At 48.5% G+C, this 19,560-nt stretch overlaps 1 protein-coding gene across 2 annotated transcripts in view; it reads left to right on the forward strand.

Moving 5' to 3' along the window:
• TSPAN5 (tetraspanin 5) overlaps positions 1–12,581 on the forward strand; it is a 185,501-nt gene extending 172,920 nt beyond the window's left edge. For both annotated transcript variants that reach the window (XM_047799158.1, XM_047799159.1), the window contains exons 3-8: positions 442–588; positions 3,296–3,466; positions 6,766–6,891; positions 9,236–9,283; positions 9,381–9,497; positions 12,295–12,581. In XM_047799158.1, the coding sequence (XP_047655114.1) occupies positions 442–588; positions 3,296–3,466; positions 6,766–6,891; positions 9,236–9,283; positions 9,381–9,497; positions 12,295–12,360 (675 nt within the window). In that variant the 3' untranslated portion in view covers positions 12,361–12,581. The remainder of the gene's footprint in view (positions 1–441; positions 589–3,295; positions 3,467–6,765; positions 6,892–9,235; positions 9,284–9,380; positions 9,498–12,294) is intronic.
• Positions 12,582–19,560: the final 6,979 nt, after the last annotated feature.

The following is a 19,560-nucleotide window of genomic DNA, read 5'->3' on the forward strand; positions in this document are numbered from 1 at the left end:
GCTGTCTGACATCTGCCTGCCCTGGTGATAGAAGGATGACCTCTCTTGGGTGGGTTTTTTTTTTTTTTTTTTAATGCATCTGTTCTCCGCTCAAGCCCCACTTACATTTGGAGACATAGAAAGCAAAGTTAATGTCCACGTCTTCTCCATACAGGGTCTGATGATGCTTTTGTGGAGTCATTTCTTTGCTTTGTATTAAAGTTTTACCAGAAATATGAACCCATCTTGACTTTGGGAAGAAAGTAGTTTTCCTTTCCTTTCCTTTCCTTTTCTTTCTTTCTTTTGCAGTGTTTCTTGAGTATTAATCACACGTGGTAATCGGATGACCTCTGATGTTCTCCTTGGGGGTGGGGTGGGGAAAGACACCAGCAGTCACCCTTTCGTGCTGGGAAACTGACCCTGCCTCCCAGCGCCCTGCTGTGTGTTCTCTTCTGCTCCCAGGGAGTCCTGTCCAACATCTCGTCCATCACTGACCTCGGCGGCTTTGACCCGGTTTGGCTCTTCCTCGTGGTGGGAGGAGTGATGTTCATTCTGGGATTCGCAGGGTGCATCGGAGCTCTGCGGGAGAACACCTTCCTTCTCAAGTTTGTAAGTACCACACTCCGCGCTCAGGCTGAGAGCCCGACTCTCATCTCACGTCGGGAGGATGCCCCGTCTTCAGGCAAGAGTGAGCCATAGCGAAGGCACTGGCAAGCATGTGGCCTGGGGACTGCTTTTCTTCCAGGAGAGCTCACTAGAAACCCACCTGCCATCCTCCTCTGCCCACACCTCCTTGGCAATGTAGGTACCACCCCACCCCTCGCCATCCGTGGAGGGTGTGTGCAGGTATAGTGTGAGTTTGCATTCCAATCCCCAGAATAGCTTTAGGACGAAGGTAAGTCTCTCTATATATCTAGTTGCCTTCTTTTGAGTGAGTGATTGTTGCCCCCTGTTTTAGGCACAGAGTCAGAAGAAAGCTGTTCAGGGAGCTGGTTTCAGGAAACCAAACATAAGCACTGTGGCTGTGGCCTGTCCAGATTAAATCTGTTAAGCGGTAGGTTTGGCGAATAGAGCGAAAGAGTAAGTGCCCTCTGCTGTGTTTGCTGCCCTTGCTAAGGGCTCCTTTGTGTGACCAGCATAACGTTTAGGTGTGATCACTGTTAGCATGAATATTTTTGGAGAAGGAGTTTGACTAGGGGGTAGTTAAGTATTAAAAGTCACTTTCATATGGTGTTTGTCTTTCTCTTTCTGACTTACTTCCCTTAGCATGAGAATCTCTAGTTGCATCCATGTTGCTGCAAATGGCATTATTTTAGTTCTTTTTTTATGGCCGAGTGATACTCCCCCATCTTCTTCATCCATTCATCTGTCCATTGGACATTTGGGTTGTTTCCATGTCTTGGCTATCATGAATAGTGCTGCAGTGAACATAGGGGTGTGTGTATCTTTTTCAGTGAAAGTTGTGTCCAGATGTTTCCCCAGGAGTGGGATTGCTGGATCATATGGTAGTTCTACATTTAGTTTTCTATATTTAGTAGTTCTCTACTTAGTATGATGTCACTTATATCCGAAATCTAATATATGGCACCAATGAACCTACCTACAGAAAAGAAACAAACTCATGGATGTGGAGAACAGACTTGTGGTTGCCAAAAGGGAGGGGGGCAGGGGTGGGAGGGACTGGGAGTCTGGGGTTAGTAGATGCAAACTATTGCATTTGGAGTGGATAAGCAGTGAGATCCTGCTGTATAGCCCAAGGAACTATATCTGATCACTTGTGATGGACATGATGGGGGATAATGTGAAAAAAAAAAAAAAAAAAAGAATGTGTATAAATGTGTCCCTTGGTCCCTTTGTTGTACAGCAGAAATTGACAGCACATTGTAAATCAACTATAATAAAACATTTTTGGAGTAAAAGTTGAGAATGAAAAGTAAAAGCCCTTTTTTTTTTGGAGGTTCCTTCCAAAGGAGATCAAAATAGCCCGCGCTTGGGGGTGTGTGTGTCTGAAATCAGTTTGGCAGGTGTAGCCAGTGGGCAGCCTCATCTTTTGTGAGCCGTTCCGTAGATGTTTGCCGAATGAATAGCCCTTCCTTGCCTTTTTTAATTTTCATGAGTGACTATAGTTTCCTCTGCACCCCTTGCCAACATATTTTTCTCTCGGTTGGCTGCTTGCTGTCTGCTCACTGAATGTAAAAACAGCAGACAGCTCTGGCCCCTCTGCCTCCTCAGCGGCTCACTGTGTGGCAGCCTTCAGGAGCTCAGCAGAGCAGGTGGCCCCATTGTCACCCATTCTTTCCTTGCTGCCAGAAGTTTGCCTGCGCCTCACCTCTGGTCCTTCGCAGCCTCATTTCTCATAATCTGTGTGTGCGGAAAAGTTTGAAAAGGGCGAGAATGTTGGGGGTGGGAGGAAGTGGAAAGAACCATGGGCGTGAGCAGGATGTTGATATGACTCAGATGAGGCACTTCTGGGTCTTCCAGACAAAAGGGAAATTTCTCCAGATTTATGGGCACTTACCACGTAACCCATGCTCTCTCGAGCCTTGCTTTTAAATTCTTGTCTACGTCAGCCAGAAGTCTTCCTCTGGCCGCATGTCCATGTTAGTTAAGATATTCCGAGCCTGGTGCTTCACAGAGGAAGGGTGGCACAGCTCCCGTTTCTGAGAAAGCCCTCAGCCCAGTGGTTTCATTTTGTTTTCATGATGGGAAATTATTTTCATGCCACAGCTACCCGCCCCCTTCTGCTTTGACCCCTTCACCTAAGATGAACACATCTGCTGTTTTACTCTGCTCGACCCAGAAAAGGAATATATTGCAAACAGAATCAAGGCCACGGTCACAAACAACAGGTGATCTTAAAATATTGAAAGGCAGCTATGCTCACCGCTATACCACCAATGCTATGATCTTAACATATTGGGATAATGAATCTTTCAGTGTTACGAAAGCTTTCCAGAGGTAGGGGCAGGTCGTTGTTCAAGCATCTGACAAGTGCATTAATCAGCGGAAATTCATTAAGTCTTAATGGGGGTCTAATGAGAAATTCCTATTACCCGTGTTTGCTTATGGGCTTTGTTGGTTAATTACCAAATGGAACACCAGAGCCCCTAAAATGTGATTATGAAGTGATTTTTTAAAAAATTCTTGCTTGGAGTGAAATGTGCTATTAATGAATCTTAAAAAACTGAAGGTTATCGACTCTGGACGTGTGTAACAACCCAGTGTAATTACAAACCTTTTTAGAAGGAACCACTTAACGATATATGATCAAAATAGCCCTTATAACTGTTCTCTGTGTGTGTGTCTTTTGTCTTAGTTTTCTGTGTTCCTGGGAATTATTTTCTTCCTGGAGCTCACTGCTGGGGTTCTGGCATTTGTTTTCAAAGACTGGATCAAAGACCAGCTGTATTTCTTTATAAACAACAACATCAGAGCATACAGGGATGACATTGATTTGCAAAACCTCATAGACTTCACCCAGGAATATGTAAGTTTAAATTTGGTTTATGTGCAAGTTGAAAGCCTTCTTGGAAAGATGACCCCAATGAACACTCCTCCTGGCTTCTGCATCTGCTGGAAACTACCTCTGACTTTTCTGCATGGTTTTTTTTTGTTTTTGTTTTTTTTTGTTTTTTTTGCTTGCTTGCATATGTATTCTCTTCTGCCTTGCTCTGTGATTTACACAGTGTGTACCCTCATTGGAAATGTCCTCTTTTCACTTATCTCAATTTCTACCACGAAGAACAAAGAGGACCACTCTTAGGCGAGAAGGTCACCATGAAAGCCACCCATTCCTATCACCATTCGAAGACTCTTGTTTTGCTATAGGTTTCCCATTTTATTTGCAGTTAAATGTATGTGGGTTTTTTCCTGTTCTCTGCCCCTCTTTTGGTCATCCTCCATACTTCATGGCTCATCATAATGTACTTATCGATAGAATATTTATCCACAAAGTTCCTGAAATGATGCTTATCCAAATATTAGCATATAGCACCCGAAGTTAAAACGGAAAATCGAGAAAGTTCGAAACCTTGGGAGTGTCTCGCTGTTACTGAAACAGGGTGGTGTGCCTGATGCACAGGGAGGCCGAACGAGACCGAAACATCAGTGTTTGAAGCAGAGAGAGGTTTATTGCCGGGCCAGGCAACGAGACAGGTGGCTCTTGCCTTAAAACGCCAGAACTCCTTGAAGGGTTTCAGCAAAGCCCTTTAGAGGAAAGGTGAGAGGAGGGCGTGGTTAGTCGTGGCACACTTGTCACATCCTTTGCTCTCGCCGCTGTCCACGTGGGCCAAGTCACAGCCCCATCCCAGCGTCCCCGTAAAACTCCATCGTCACCGACGTCATCCTCTGTCCTGAACACGGACCAAATCCCATAAACAAAGCGGCATCATCACCCCTCGTTTCACTCGATCAGATTTCCAAGGATGGCTTTTTAAAAGCCCTCTGAGGTCCTAGGCCCGGCTAAGAGGAGCGGCAGGGGGGTCCCTTTGCAGGCCGTTTACCCTTCCCGGGAGCATGTGTCCTGCACCCAGTCTGGGTTCTGCATCACATGTCCGTGCCTGGCTGATGAGGCAGATGGCAGCTGACAGCACCCTCAGGCCAGAGCCCCAGACCCCGCCCAGCTTCTGTCACTTGAGGGAGCAAGACGCCCAGGACCCAGTTAGCCCTCAGCTCCGCGGGCCTTGCACATGGCTGGTCCTGAGGCCTGACTGCACCCTAGGGAGACTCCCTGCGCCTTTACGTCTTGGCTCTGGGGCTCTGAAGGACACAGCCCTCAGCCTGTCCCCAAGCCCCCAGTGGACCTGCCCCCTGAGGGCGGAGAGCCCCAGGAAGAAGGCCACAATCTGCCTCTCACCACCCCAAGGACCACTCCGATGAAACTCCTTGTTGCTGGACCGGGACCTCTAACGGTCCTGTGCTAATGGTCACCCACTAATGGTCACTTGCTGATGCTCCCAAGCTAATGGTCCTGAGCTAACAGCACACTGATGGCTATGCACCCACCCTACCCCTGTTACATCGCAAGGGAAGAATCTGTGGAGTAGAGCCGGACCCCACCCAGGTGTCTGCCCATTACCATGTGACGGCCTCCGGGATGCCAACAGAGTAGCAGGTGCCCTATTCTAGTCAAGATGCAAAGTGGCATAAACAAGGCATCCAGAGACCACAGAGCTCATGCCAAAATCTGACTAGCTCAGTTGACCTTGGGCTCATACGACCCTGCGCTCTTTCTCCAAGAGTAAAGCAGAAGTAACAGTAGCCACTGTTGAACTCATGGGAACATTATGACATTCTAAGAAAATGTACACGGTTATATAGTAGGTGGTATTATTCTCCAGATTCACAGGCCTTGAGTTGCAGGTACTGAGAAACTGGATGAGATGAGCAGATTGGGACAGCGGAGTCTCTGACATCGATGAATGGGGCAGACAGAAACTCAGTAGATGGAATGGCTGTCTCTTGATGGGACCGTTTTCTAGAGTGAGTTCAGGTCCTTTTGCTAAAGGGAGGAGAGGGCTGTGTCAGCTCTCGCCATGAGGCCCCCCCGACCCCCGTTCAGGCACTCAGAAGTTGGCTGCCTCATGTTGGTCTTGTTCGGTGACCGCAACGACTGTCCTGGAGCCTGCTGTCCCTCGGGTGTGAAATTAAAGCCTGATTCATTTCCTTAGTCGACTTCACCATTCTGTTAGGTCATAATGGGTGCATGCTCACAGTTTGCCAAGCATTATTGCTGACCAGTTTGCCTGACAGGTCTGATGGGGCTTTGTGGGCAAACTGGAGACACACGACGCAAGCCCTCGGAGGACCTGATGAGTCGGAAGAACATGCCGACGCACGTTCTCTTGCGATGCTGTCTGCTTTATGTGGACGTTCTGTTGTTTCACGTGATTTCACTTTTCTGTCATGACCTTTAATAGGTTGAAGTAGCGCTTGGTCCTGAGCCCCTTAGGATGGTCAGAGTGTAAGGTGTCTCTAGCTCCGAGAAGCAGAGCCAGCCCAGCGGGGGGAGTGTCGGGGGGGCTCACGATGGAGCCGTCCTTGAATCAGCCTCGTTTAAGACTTGTTGACTTGAACAGCTTCTTTTAGGATCCACTTTTTTTTTTTCCCAATTTCTAATCATTTTCATGAGACAATTGGAATTTTTAGGTCAAAAATCTACATGCACACTGTTGTTTTTAAAAATTCGGCATAGAAACAGATAGAATGAAAAGGGAGCCTCTCAAACTGAGGGGGTTAAGGGGTATGTTCACTGTCTCGCTTGCGATGATGGTTTTACCGCGTGTGAATATATCCAAAAATCACGAAATTGTACACTTTGAATGTATGCAGTTCATTGTGCATCCATTATACCTTAATAAAGTGGATTTTTAAAAAGCTACGCAGGTGGAGAGATCGACAGTTTTAAAAAGCAAGCCTTTCGATCTGCCACCCACAACCCCAGTTGCCTCCTTCAGCCACGACCCCTGTTCGCCGTCTTGTTTGTCCTTCTGGAATGTTCTTGCATGTGTCTCATGCTGACCCCTGCTGTACAGCTCCTGCTCTGCCCATTCTCCACCTAAGACCACAGGTCTCGGCACTGGCCTGCCAGGGGCCAGAACGTCCTTCCCAACCTTCAGCCTTGGCTTGAAAGCTTTCAGGGTCCTTTGGGTTGAACAATAGATCCCGAGGCTGCGAGAGCGTTAAGACTGGCAGAAGCTGGGCGTGGGGGTCGTGCTGGCGGGCATGAGCGCAGGCACCTGGGCGCCGCCAAGTCGAGATGTTCTAACTCTCTCCTGTTTGCTCTAGTGGCAGTGCTGTGGGGCTTTTGGAGCTGATGATTGGAACCTAAATATTTACTTCAATTGCACAGATTCCAATGCAAGCCGAGAGCGATGCGGCGTGCCCTTCTCCTGCTGTACTAAAGACCCCGCAGTAAGTGACTGCCAGAGCCCCGCTGGCCCCTCCACACGTCCCCCCGAGAGTGCGTGGGGTTCGAGCAGAGCCCCCTTTTTTTTTCCAGAAATCTCTTGTTACCCACTTCTCCCTCATTGTAGCCCCTGGAGGGGGTTTACTGTTCACATCTTCCCGGGACGACTAATAAGCACTGACACGAATGTAGCAGCACGTGCTGCTTCCTCTTCCAGGCCTTTCTGTGCATTGGCTCATTTGAGGTCAGAACCTTCCTCCTGGCAGATATCCCCCGTTATCTTCCCTTTTCAGGCGAAATCAAGGCCCGTGGAGTTTTAAGGACCTTTCCCAAGCTCACATGGCTCGCAGGCGATGGAGCTGAGCTTCCGACCCAGGCAGCCTCCCCATCCTGCCTGTTACTCCTTCCTTGCGAGAAGGACGGGCTTAGATGGAAGCTCTCGGCACTGTTTGGGGCTAGTAACCCTTTGCTTGCTGACTTCGTCCTGGCGGAACATGAGGGACAGGAGAAAGGGTTGAGACAAGCTAGGGCTGGGCCACTTGCAGGAAGACGGCAGCTGCCCAGACTCTCGGGCAGAATGACTGCAGTAATTGCCGTTTGCAGTTGAATTAAAAAAAAAAAAAAGACATAATATAAAACCTGTTCATAAGCCACTCTCTTTGCCATGAGTTGACTGTTATTTCAAGTTAAATCATAAGCCTGGTGTCTAGAATGGCTTAACATGCAGCACCTGTGCTGTAAAGCCGGGACTGGGGGTTAGAACAGTAAGTGTGAGAGAGAAGGTGCCCCTGCCCTTGGCCCTTGCACATGCTTCAGCCTCGCTCTGGCCATCAGTCCCCAGATGCCTCCAGCCCCGCCCTCCCCACACGGAGCAGAGCTGAGTGGACGCTGATAAGTTCAGCGGCCGGTTTTCCCCTGCACAATATGGGTGCTGAGCTCTTTAAAAGGGGGCTGTGGTGGAGTTCCTGTTGTGGCTCATGGGGTTAAGAACCCGACTAGGAACCATGAGGATGCAGGTTCGATCCCTGGCCTCACTTGGTGGGTTAAGGATCCAGCATTGCCGTGTGCTGTGGTGTAGGTGGCAGATGCAGCTGGGATCCTGTGTTGCTGTGGCTGCGGCATAGACTGGCAGCTGTAGCTCTGATTAGACCCCTAGCCTGGGAAATGCCCTGGGTGTGGCCCTAAAAACAAAGAAAGAAAAAAAGATAAATAAATACATAAAATACTTTTTAAAAGGGGAGGCCGTGGTTAATCTGTAAAAATACTGAGTCATGATGCCGTTCCCCAAAACTAATGTGATATTGCAAATTATACTGCAGTTTTAAAAATGAAAAGAAAAGGGGTAGGGGGAGTGGAGAGAGAGAAAGGGGGCTGTGGTCTCAGGTGGAAAAGCAGAACTTCCTACAGGCTGCCCAGCAGAGGTCAGCCCAGCTGTTTCCCTAAGTCTGAAGGAGTCTGAGACTCGGCGAGTCAGCCTTTCCTCCCAGCTCGCGTCTCCCGTTCCCCTGAGGAGGCCGAAGGCAGGAGGGGGCTGGGCACAGAGCAGCCAATGCAAGCTGTGCCCTCTGCATCGCTAGGTCCTGCCCTGAGTTACGTCCCATCAGAATTCGGAAGCGTCTCGGAAGATAGCATGCCCGACTTCCGACAGATCCCCTGGTGTGTGTCGATCTTGCATGGACAGATCTCCGAATGTCTAGAGAGATCTCATTTCACAAACCCTCAGCTGACAACAACCACCCCGTACCCTGCAGAGGGGAAACTTCCACCTGCAACAGCGGAGCGCGTCTTTCTGATCAGGCCCGTGCGATGTCAGGGCACTTGCCCACGTGCTTGTGTGGTCAGGGTGTCATTCTGTTTTTCACGATTGAAGTGCTTCATTCTTACTGAAAAACCATTTCAATAATGCACAAGTATGTAGATTCAAAAGTATAGTTCCACCTCCCCCCCCCAAAGAGCATAAGCAAAGACAGTCATCATAAAAATTATTATTAGAAAACCTTTAACTGTAGTTTTAAATCTGTCTCCAGTTCCCTTAGCCCATAAGCTCCAGGAGGCTGTCAGCTTTGAATCTGGAGCCTTCCACACAATGGAACTGCTAGTCTTTTGAGTATCTCCGAAGCCTCAGTTTGCCTCATTTGGAAAGGAAGGCCTATCAAAAACTCCTCCTGAGGGTTGTTATAATAATTTCATGGGATTACATCTCAATGTCTTTAACATGGGGCCTGGGACGTCTGTGTGCCCACATACGCATTTTATGCCCACCACTTCACAGGGGCCACCTGCTCATCCCTAGGTGGCTTTCTGTCTGACAAGGGTGAAGTTCACGTTTCTGTCTCCTTTCTCCACCAGGAAGATGTCATCAACACTCAGTGTGGCTATGATGCCAGGCAAAAACCAGTAAGTGGCATCTCGTCTCGTGGCTTAGCACCAAGGGTGTAGGAGGAGCTCTTGAACTTGCCTTTGTGACGCTGTGCTCTCCTCTTCCCTTGTGAAGGAAGTTGACCAGCAGATTGTCATCTACACGAAAGGCTGTGTGCCCCAGTTTGAGAAGTGGTTGCAGGACAACTTAACCATCGTGGCTGGTATTTTCATAGGCATTGCCCTGCTACAGGTAAGACGGGCTCCGTGGTGGATGTCGCAAGCCATGATGCTCTGGGAAGGCCCTCACTGGGACAGGAGCTCTGTTTAGTCACCTTCCTGTCACAGTTTTTTTAAGACATGTTGGAGGGCCGTGAAGCTGACCTCAACTATATTTGGTTTGGCTTTTATTAAAGCGCTGATTAGCTTTTTTTTTTTCTCCCTTGTTTTTTTTAAGGGCTGCACCAGCATGGCATATGGAGGTTTCCAGGCCAAGAGTCAAATCAGAGCTATAGCTGCTGGCCTACTCCACAGCCACAGCAATGCAGGATCTGCGCCATGTCTGCAGTCTACACCACAGCTCACAGCAACGCCAGATCCTTAACCCACTGAATGAGGCCAGGGATCGAACCCGCAACCTCATGGCTTCTGCTCAGATTCGTTTCCACTGTGCCACGCTGATTTGAGATGCCAGTATCCCGAAATACTTTAGGAACCCTTCTTTCGCTTTTCAAGATGGGGAACTTGCTTGGGTCAGTGTTTGTCTGCTGGCATTCCAGCAGTTCCAAGGGCTCAGGGGTGCGGTGTTGTGACAGCTGGGTCGACAGGAATGATCAGATGGAGGGCCTTGCCCAATGATGAGGCTGAGGCTCTTTGGAGTTACACAGACATGCCATGCCCTCCTCTCTCCGGGCCACCCTGCCAAGGTGGAAGGAAGGGAAGGGAGCATCCGCTTATCCTCCTGAAAAGAGGTCCCGAGAGCTGGGCGTTTCATCCTGTGGACATGTGATACTTTTCTCTTAGAGGCTCACAAATGAGTTGAAAGAAATTAAAGAAGATCGAAATCAATGGGAAGCCATATGTGTCCCCAGATTAGACAACTTAGTGTTGTGAAGATGACACTGCTCCCTCCCTAAGTCAGTCTACAGATTGAGCGCATGCACTCTCAAAATCCCACCCCCCCCAACCCCCCGCTTGTTTTTGCAGAAATAGACAAGCTGATCCTAAAGTTCATACGGACATTCAGGGGACCCAAAGTGGCAAAATAAACTCGAAAACAGCACAAAGTTGGAGAATTTACACTTCCCGATTCCAAACTTAGTACAAAGTGAGAGTAATCAAGATAGTTTGTACTGGCGCGAGGTTGCACATTCAGATTAGAGGACTAGAAACGAGCATTCGGAGAAAACCTCTGTATCTATGGTCACTTGATGTTTTTCTGATGAAGGAACCAAGACCATTCTATAGGGAAAAAATTGTCTTTTCAACAAATGGTGCTGGACCAACTAGATATCTATGTGTGAGAGACTTGTATTTGGACCTCTCACTCACAGCACATGTAAAAAGTAACTCAAAATAGATTGAAGACCTAAACGGAAAAGGTAAAGCCGTAAAAGTTTTAGAAAAATGTATAGATGTAAATCTTTGTGACCTTGAATTAGGCAGTGTTTTCTCCGATATGATAACCAAAAGCACACGCAACCAAAGAAAGAGTGGATGAATGGGGTTTCATCAAAATCAAAACCTTCTGTGCCAAAATTGATACAGTCAAGAAAGTGAAAAGACAGCCCACGAAATGGGAGAAAATATTTGCAAATCATTACATCTGATGAGGATCTTGTGTATAGACGATGCAGAGAACAACTCAACAGTAAAAAAAGGTAAACCCAGTTTAAAGGTAGGCAAAGGATTGGAATAGACACATCTCCAAAGAAGATACACATTAGCTATTCATAGCTATTAATTGTTAGGGAAGTCAAAACCAAAACCACAAGGAGATACCACTGCATACATACTAGGATGGTTATCATTAAAAAAAAGACAGTAACAAGAGCTCGTTAGGATGCAGAGAAATTGGATCCTTCTTACACTGCTAAAGGAAATGAAAATGATGCAACATCTCTGAATACAATTTGGCAGTTCTTGAGAAAATTAACCATATGACGCAGCAGTTCTGGTCCTAGGTATGTGCCCCAAAGTCCTAAAAACATGTTCACCCCAAAACTGGTACACAGATGTTCACAGCAGCATTATTCACCATAGATAAAATGTGGAAACCATCCAGATGTCCATCATCCGATGGGTAGATAAACAAAATGTGGTGTATGCATACACTGGAATATTACTTGGCCATGAAAAGGACTGAACTATCAGTACATGCTGCAATGTGGATGAACCTTGAAAACATTTGAATAACACAAAAGGCTGTATATTACATGATTCTCTTTAGATTAAATGTCCAGAATAGGCAGATCCATAGAGAGAGTAGATTTATGGTTGCCAGGACTGTAGGAAAGCAGGGATGGGGGTGATTGCTCATGAGCAAAGAGTTTCTTTTAGCGGTAATGAAAATGTTCTGGAATTAGATAGTGGCAGGAGTTGTACATCCTTGTGAATATACTGAAAATTGCTAAATTATACACTCTGAAAGGATGAATCTTACTAAATCTGCATTATATTTCAATTTTTAAAATCAAGGATTTTTTATTTATTTATTTTCTGTTTTTACAGCCACACCTGTGGCATATGGAAGTTCCCAAGCCAGGGGTGGAATCAGAGCTGCAGCTGCAGGCCTCCACCAGAGCCCCACCAGATCTGAGCTACATCTGCAACTAACGCCAGCAGCTTCCAGCACTGCTGGATCCTCAACCCCCTGAGTGAGGCCAGGGATTGAACCCACACCTTCACAGAGACAATGTCGGGTCTTAACCCACTGAGCCACAATGGGAACTCCCAAAGATTGTTTTAACAATGGGATTTGGTAGCCAAGGAAGAGACAGATGTCAGGTTAAAAGTTCCAGAGTTTGACGGCCTTTTCCTTCCTTTCTCAGATTTTTGGGATATGTCTGGCCCAGAATCTGGTGAGTGATATTGAAGCTGTCAGGGCTAGCTGGTAGAGCGCCTGCAACAGCTGCTTCAAGACACTGGACAGACCCAGCCTTCCTGACCCTCCAGTGTGCCCAACTGATACCCATGCTGCACAGAGCCTAATCACACAGGCATCCTTCAATCCCACCTGATGGAGCTGCCAAGAACTGGGGCGGGGGGGAGGTTTGGGGGGGCGGGGGAAGCTGGGAAATGCTGCTCACTGACAGAATTAAACAGATCAACAAAATAACCAGTATGAAAGTCATTGCGCCGTGAATCTTTACTCGTAGCCATGAATTTCTGGATGGTTGAATACTTACCAAAAAAAAAAAAAGAAAGAAAAGAAGGGAGGCTGGGGACCCCGGGGGACCCAGACGGAATGAAATCTGTGGAAAAGTCTTGTTCTCGGCTTTGGTGACTGAAGGGCTGGGAGAGGCAGGCTTGCTCCTCGTCACGCCCTGCAAGGACCGCCTTCTGTCCAAGGGCCCGAGGAAGTGCGTCTTTCCTAAAAGTCACACCCTTCCCTGAGAGGGCCAGGGTTTTGTGGCATCTCTTCACTGTGCATTTCAAGGACCTGTTCATCCCAAGAAGAAAGCAGCTTGCCTTTGGGGTCAGAGCTGGTGACCACATTCAACACGGCGCTTGGGTGGGCACCTCTGGTCTCTCCTGGAGTGTCTTCTTTTAAGACAAGTGGTGTTTTCCTTGTGTCTGGAACACTTCACGATGCTGAATTGTAGCAGGACAGATCTTTTTTTTCTAAGTAGGCCTGAGCTTTATTTATCCATGAACTCCTGGGAGCAAATGAGGTTCACGAAGAGGTATTAAATACGGCAGCCCCTTGAGTTCGTTGGTGGATTCTTTGGAATCTCTCTGGAACACTCTGGGGTTTGGTTTGGTTGTGGGTTTGTGTGTGTGTGTCTTCCAAAAGTGACAGCTGTGATCCAGTTTCTTTTCACGTTTTTTTCTTACTCAGCTTGAACATTAATTTTGTGCATAATCTCCCTGCATGACCTATGACTCTAAATCCACCGCCTCCTCTCCTCATGGTCTTTCCTGCAATCCTGTATCAGTGATATGTGGTCAGCGTGTATTTCGTGGGTTCGCAGCCTGGAGAGATGTGGCCTCCCTGGGAAGGGACCAGCTGGGCCATCGCAAATACTCCTGTGGATGCAACAATCTCTGAGCCGTGTTGAGGGATGATCACGGCTTCTTCCGCCGTCCCCCCCCCCCCCCCGGCATTAAACCCGGTTCCAAAGTGGTGTTGACACAATCACCAAGCTTCTGATGGTTTTGTTTCTCCTTCTGGTTTTAGTTTGTGTGTATTTAGAAGACAAAACCAAGAGCTGGAGTGCACGGCCAGAGCTCTTACTGGTCTCTTCATGCTAGATGCACCATCAGGCTGGTAACAAAGCCCAGATGCTTCAGAGGGGGCAGCCTGCATGAGGGCATGTTCTGTGACCCTCTCAGGTACTGCCGCCCGCCCTTGTCCCCGCTCAAGGTGGGAGGGACGCGTTTTGCCCCCAGATGTTTATCTAACAGATGCCTCCCAGGATGTCGCTTTCCTGGGGAGCAGACATTAGTCTGCGGGATGCTGGGAAAAGCACAGGCGTCTTTTGCAGCAATGACACATTTGCCCCACGCCTGCGTGGGCAGCCAGCCAGCAGCGTGTGCAGAAACTTCACCAAGTTTCCTGTTTCGGCCCCATGTTGCAGGGCGATGGCTGACCAAGGGGTCAGTCTGCTCAGAAAAAGGCCGTAATTCTTGGGTTAGGGTGTCTTTGACTCCACCTGCGTGTGCTTTTGTGTCTCTGTGTCTTTCAAGGTGTTCATTCCACATCCTGGCTTGTAAGGTTATTTTATTTCATCTCCCCCGACCCCCCGTCTCCACTGTCATCCTGCAATGTCATCCCGACACGGAGAAGACGCGCGTTCTCGGGTTCTCCGGTGGGCACTTTTGTCTTGTTCATCACCTCGTCCTCCAGTGAACGCCCCCTGACCAGTTGATTCAGAATCAGGCCAGACTCCCAGCCTGTGGCACACCGAGGGGAAGGGCAAACAGCCAGTCCAAGTGAGTTCTAAATTTTAATTCATCACCCTTTATTTTTTACACCTGAGAGCACCTGTAATAAAGGCTGGCATGAATAAACGTGGCTCTACCTTCATGGCGTTCCCTCTGGCTTCGTTACTTCTCTCTGGAAAATGTGAAATTGTCTAAGCCCGTGGTAATCAAAGTTGAGCACGCATTGGAATCACCTGGAAAGTGTATTAAAACACAGCTAACTGGGTTTGCACCCCCCCTACCCCTCCCCCGCACAGAATTTCTCATGCAGGAGGTTTTGGGTGGAGCTGGAGAATATGCATTTCTGACAAGTTCCTGGATGATGCTGTTTCTGCTTGTTAGGGAAGGGCCCTGGGAGAGGCCCCAGGTTCTCTCCCAGGGGAAAGGGAGAGGGAATATTTTGGGGCCGGGGATGGCAAGGTCCCTTTGTGTTGCTGGACGCAGACTAATGAGAGACAGCGTCAGTGCTGAGGTGGTAGGAAATCTCTGTCCCTGAAATCACGGACTGCTGGTCAGGATCAACTGGGAGCCATGGAGAGGACACATCAGGCCTTGCCCCTAGCAATGCTAGAGGGCAAGAGCCAGGACCTGGATTTTTAAGAAGCTCTGTGAAAATTTAATGCACAGCAAGACTTAGGACCCATGGCGCTATGTACGTCAATAATATTTGGAAGCTTTTTATGAGAAAAGGATTTCTAGCAGCCTCTTAGAGCAGGAATCTTAAAAATCCGCCTGAGTTTTTAAGATTAAAATACCAACACATACACACAAATAAAATACCAACACAAACGTCCCTTCATTGTGAATTATCATGGCAGAAGGCTTCTTGTCTTTCACACAAAGAGTTTTTTCAAGGAGCAAAAGAAAAAAGGTGAAAGGGTCACACAGTATTCTCACACCCTGATATTATGTACTTAGAAAATAGTTTGCCTCCCTTGCCTGGACATTTGAGACAAAAGTGTTATTTTGATGATAAATTTGTCAGGGGTCCCTGGAGAGAACCAGTGCTTCTTTCTTGAATTTTCTTAGCTGTGCAGTAGAGATTATCTGTGCACATGAGTTAATCAGCCCCCCCCCCGCCCCGGTTCAGAGCAAACTGGGCCGACCAAGGACAAATGTTGCAGCTCAGAAGTAAAAAGATGCTTTGTCTGCAACACTCAGAACTTACAGGAAGTTTCCTCCTTGCCGGGAAGGTAGACTTTGGAGCATGATTATTAAATTTCTCTTTATCTCTCTTGTTTGACCGGTTCCCACAAACAACATTTGCTTCCATGATTTAAAAGTTATCTAATACGGTTTCGAAAAATGAACGCAGCAATTCAGACGTTGAATTTCGCGTCACAAGGCACTTAAAAAAGAAGTGCCTCTCCTTGTTCTTCCTCCTGTTCCTTCTCCCAAAGAACAAACGTCTGCGTCTCTTGCAGCTTTTTTCCTGCTCCGTCCCTGTCATCCTTTTCTCCAGGGGGTTGTTGCTGAAAAGAGTCTCTGGGGGCTTTTTCTTATTATGCAGAACGTGTCCTCCCCGTGCCCTGTGTGTGTTGGGGGGGTGGTGCAGGGAGGGATGCGCTCATTCTGCAGTTTCATGGGGCTCCTCTCAGTGCCAGTTTGCAGCGGGCTTGGACAGGAGCCCTGGGAAGCTGGTGGGCCGGACAATGAGGAACCCGAGCCCAGTGACCTGGCAGGCCCTCTCGGGCTCTTTGTCATTTATTCCATGAAGCCCTCCTTCTCGCGAGAAATCCTGTGGAGACCTCCAAGGAAGAACTGGGAACCTCTCCATAAACCCTGGCCAGTGGGGTTCATGGCCAGCACTCTCCAGGGAGGCAAGAGAGCTGATACTAAGGGCTGCCCTCCCGGGAGTGGGGAGCCTGGTCTTTAAATGAGAAGGAAAATGCGAGGTTTGCCTGGAAAGACTCTAGCTTTGGCCTGAGCATGTTGACATGATAAAATCTCCGTGTGACAACAGCAAGGCAGATGGATCTGGGTGGGGAATGGGGGCCAGAGGAGCGAAGGCAGTCTCTGAACGGGAACTAGAGCCATATGTAGACTCAAGCCTTTCTCTCTTTTTGGGGGGAAGGGTTTGTGACAAAGGGAGAGTTGAGGAAATGACAGTTTTTAAGGCTATTTGAGGGATTAAATACAGCTTCCCTTTGGGGTGCTTGTGCTGAGTACTTCTTTCATAAACTTGGCACCAGTGAGAGGATGGCTGGCTGAACGAGTTCGTCCTCCTATCCTTTAACCCAAACCAAACTCCTCAGGACCCGCACTGGCTCGTGCAGTTTATTCATTCCTTCTCTTCTAGAAACTCCCGCTCCTGGAGGAGTAGGTTCATTCTTGGGCTTTCTCCACCGTGTAAATTTACTCTGAAAAGAAAATGGTAGCATGCAAAGAAGGTGGCGCTTCTCGTGCTCTTGCTTTTCACGGGCTGTGTGATTGTGACATTGTGGTCTGCGACACGGTCTGTGACATTGTGGCAGGGAGCGGACTAGAAAGCCACCCTTGAATCTGGAGCTTGTCCGCATGGAATAGCTTTTGCTTTTGCAGAACGACTGGTTTGAAAGGAACGTTTTAATGGCCTGCCCTCTAGCGGCGATCGTGTGGAACGGCTCCGGCCTGGAGCTGGAAGTGTGATGACTGCCTGGGTCCCTGTGGCTTTGGAGAAACTGGAGCGTGTAAAGCTGAATGTTGCTTGCTTTGGGTGGGTAGGTGCTTTTATTCCTTGGACTCTCCCGAAAATGATAGAGCTTCTTTTGGAAAGTTAGGGAGCTGACGTTCAGCGCCCTTTGCTATCTAAGACCCGGTCTTGCTGTTGGGTCCTTTCCAGTGGATGAGGTGGGGCGTGCAGTTTGAAGCTGGGCCCAGCCTCCTGCCTAGGCCCAGACCGCAGTGTGGACGGTGGGGGCGGCACTGACCTTTTACACGTTCCCTCCCTGCTCATCCCCACTCTCCAAGGGAACTCCAGACGCTTGTGTGACCCAAGGCCCCAGAGCTCTGATTTACATCTCAATTCCACTTTAAAGCTAGCAGCTCTCCTGAAACGATTAGACACTGCCTGTATTTCCTCTAAAAGCCCCCCGAGTGGATCACCAGGCGGTGTTTGCCTTGATCTGAGAATTTGCAACTTTGGTTTTAAAGGCTCCGGGGACTCCTAGAGTGTTCCCGATGATAACTTGTGTGTTAGGGGGTTGTTGTCAACTGAACTGCGTCTCCCCCATGTGTGTGTGAAATCCTGACCTCCAGGACCTCAGAATTCAACCTCATGTGGAAGCATGGTCTTTGCAGATGTGATTGAGAAGAGGTGGTACCGGGCGGGTTCCTAGTCCAGGAGACTGATGTCCTTACCAAAAGGAGAAAGGTGGCCGCAGTGAGTCACGCAGCGAGGGTGCCCTGTGGACACGAAGGCGGAGGTCGGGTGACGCATCTGTAAGCCAGGGAAGGCCAGGGTCTGTCAGCAAGTCACCAAAAGCTCCGAGAGAGGCCCAAAACCGACTCTCCCCCAGAGGCTCCAAAAGGAACCAACCCTGCCAACACCTTGATTTTGGACATTTAGCCTCCAGAAATGCGAGAGAACAGATTTCTATGGTTCCAGCCACCCACTCTGTGGCGTGTTGTTACAGCAGCCCTGGAAACGCACTGAGTTTGAGTGCCTCTTGCTGGTTTCAAGGCTGGAAATGCCAGGACCATGTGCTCCTTTTGGTGGGTCGAGTGATCACTGTTTGCACAGGTCATAAAATGCCTTTATTATTGGCCTTTATTATTCGAGCGGCTGCACTTGAACGTGGCAGGGGGTTTGCTCTCTGCATCTGCTTTACACTCTTTGAAAACAGCCTTGATAAATTTTGTGGAGCACTTAAAACATAAGGAATGCTTTATTACATTTCAACTGAAGATGGTCACGCTGCAATCTGTATTTCTTTCAAGTAAACCATCTTAAATGCAACTGGTTCGAGTGATTAAAATCATAAATAAAATAGCTGATTTCCATGACTGGGCATTCTTTTTGTTTTTCGTTTTTCTTTTTTCTCTTTTTAGGGCTGCACCTGCAGCGGTATGGACGTTCCCAGGCTAGGGGTCCGATGGGAGCAGCAGCTGCCAGCCTACACCACAGCCACAGCAACACGGGATTTGAATGGCCTCTGGAACTAAAGCTCATGGCAACACCAGATCCTTAACCCACTGAACAAGGCCAGGGATGGAACCTGCATGCTCACAGATACTATGTCAGGTTCTTAACCCACTGAGCCACAAGGGGAGCTCTAACTCTGTGTTCTTTAGTCTTGTCACTTTCTGACTGAGTCAGCCCAGTAGTTTACCAGCCCCTGCTGCCAGCCAGCTCTCAGGGGTGAGGGCATCATCCATCTCCTGAAATCACAGGTCACATTTACTAAGCGTTTTATTATGTTCCAGGCACTGTGCCATAAGCACTCTGCATACTTTTTGAGGAAATGTAAGCTGAAGGAGAGAAAAACAAAACAAAACAAAACAAAACAAAAACACCCTCCTGGAAAATAGAGACCTCGCCAAGAGCTCACCTGACCTCCCGCAAGGTGGTGCTGGCTGAAATGGGAGGAACGCGGGCTAGTGGAAGAAGGCCTGGAAGAAGGCGAGACCCTGACCTGGGCCCCAAGGGAGAGCAGAGGAAGCCACTCTGGGCAGGAATGAGGAGGTGAGTGCTGCTGGGGGCGGGGGAGGCCCAGAGCTTCTAGATCAGAGGAGCAGGGAGAAGTGTGGATGAGCCACGAGAAGGTCAGGTACAGATAGTTCTGGAATTGTGACCAGTCCCTGGCCTATACCAGGCACTCAGAACTTGCGGAATGAGGGAGTTCCTGGTGTGGTGCAGTGGAAACCAATCTGACTAGTATCCATGAGGACGTAGGCTCGATCCCTGGCCTCGCTCAGTGGGTTGGGGATCCGGCGTTGCTGTGAGCTGCGATGTAGTTGCAGATGCAGCTCAGACACCGCCTTGCTGTTCCTGCGGTGTAGGCTGGCAGCTGCAGCTCCGATTGGACCCCTAGTCTGGGAACGTCCATACGTCGCCCCTGCAGTGCTAAAAAGCAAAAACAAACCAGTAAAAACAAACAAATGAAAACTTGCCGAATGACCACCAGGGGTTGGTCGTTGAGGTGAAGGATATGAAGGAAGTAGTGACTAAAGTAGGATTTTTGGTTAAGCTG

Source organism: Phacochoerus africanus, chromosome 10 (assembly GCF_016906955.1).
Source record: "Phacochoerus africanus isolate WHEZ1 chromosome 10, ROS_Pafr_v1, whole genome shotgun sequence".
Lineage (NCBI taxonomy): Eukaryota > Metazoa > Chordata > Mammalia > Artiodactyla > Suidae > Phacochoerus > Phacochoerus africanus.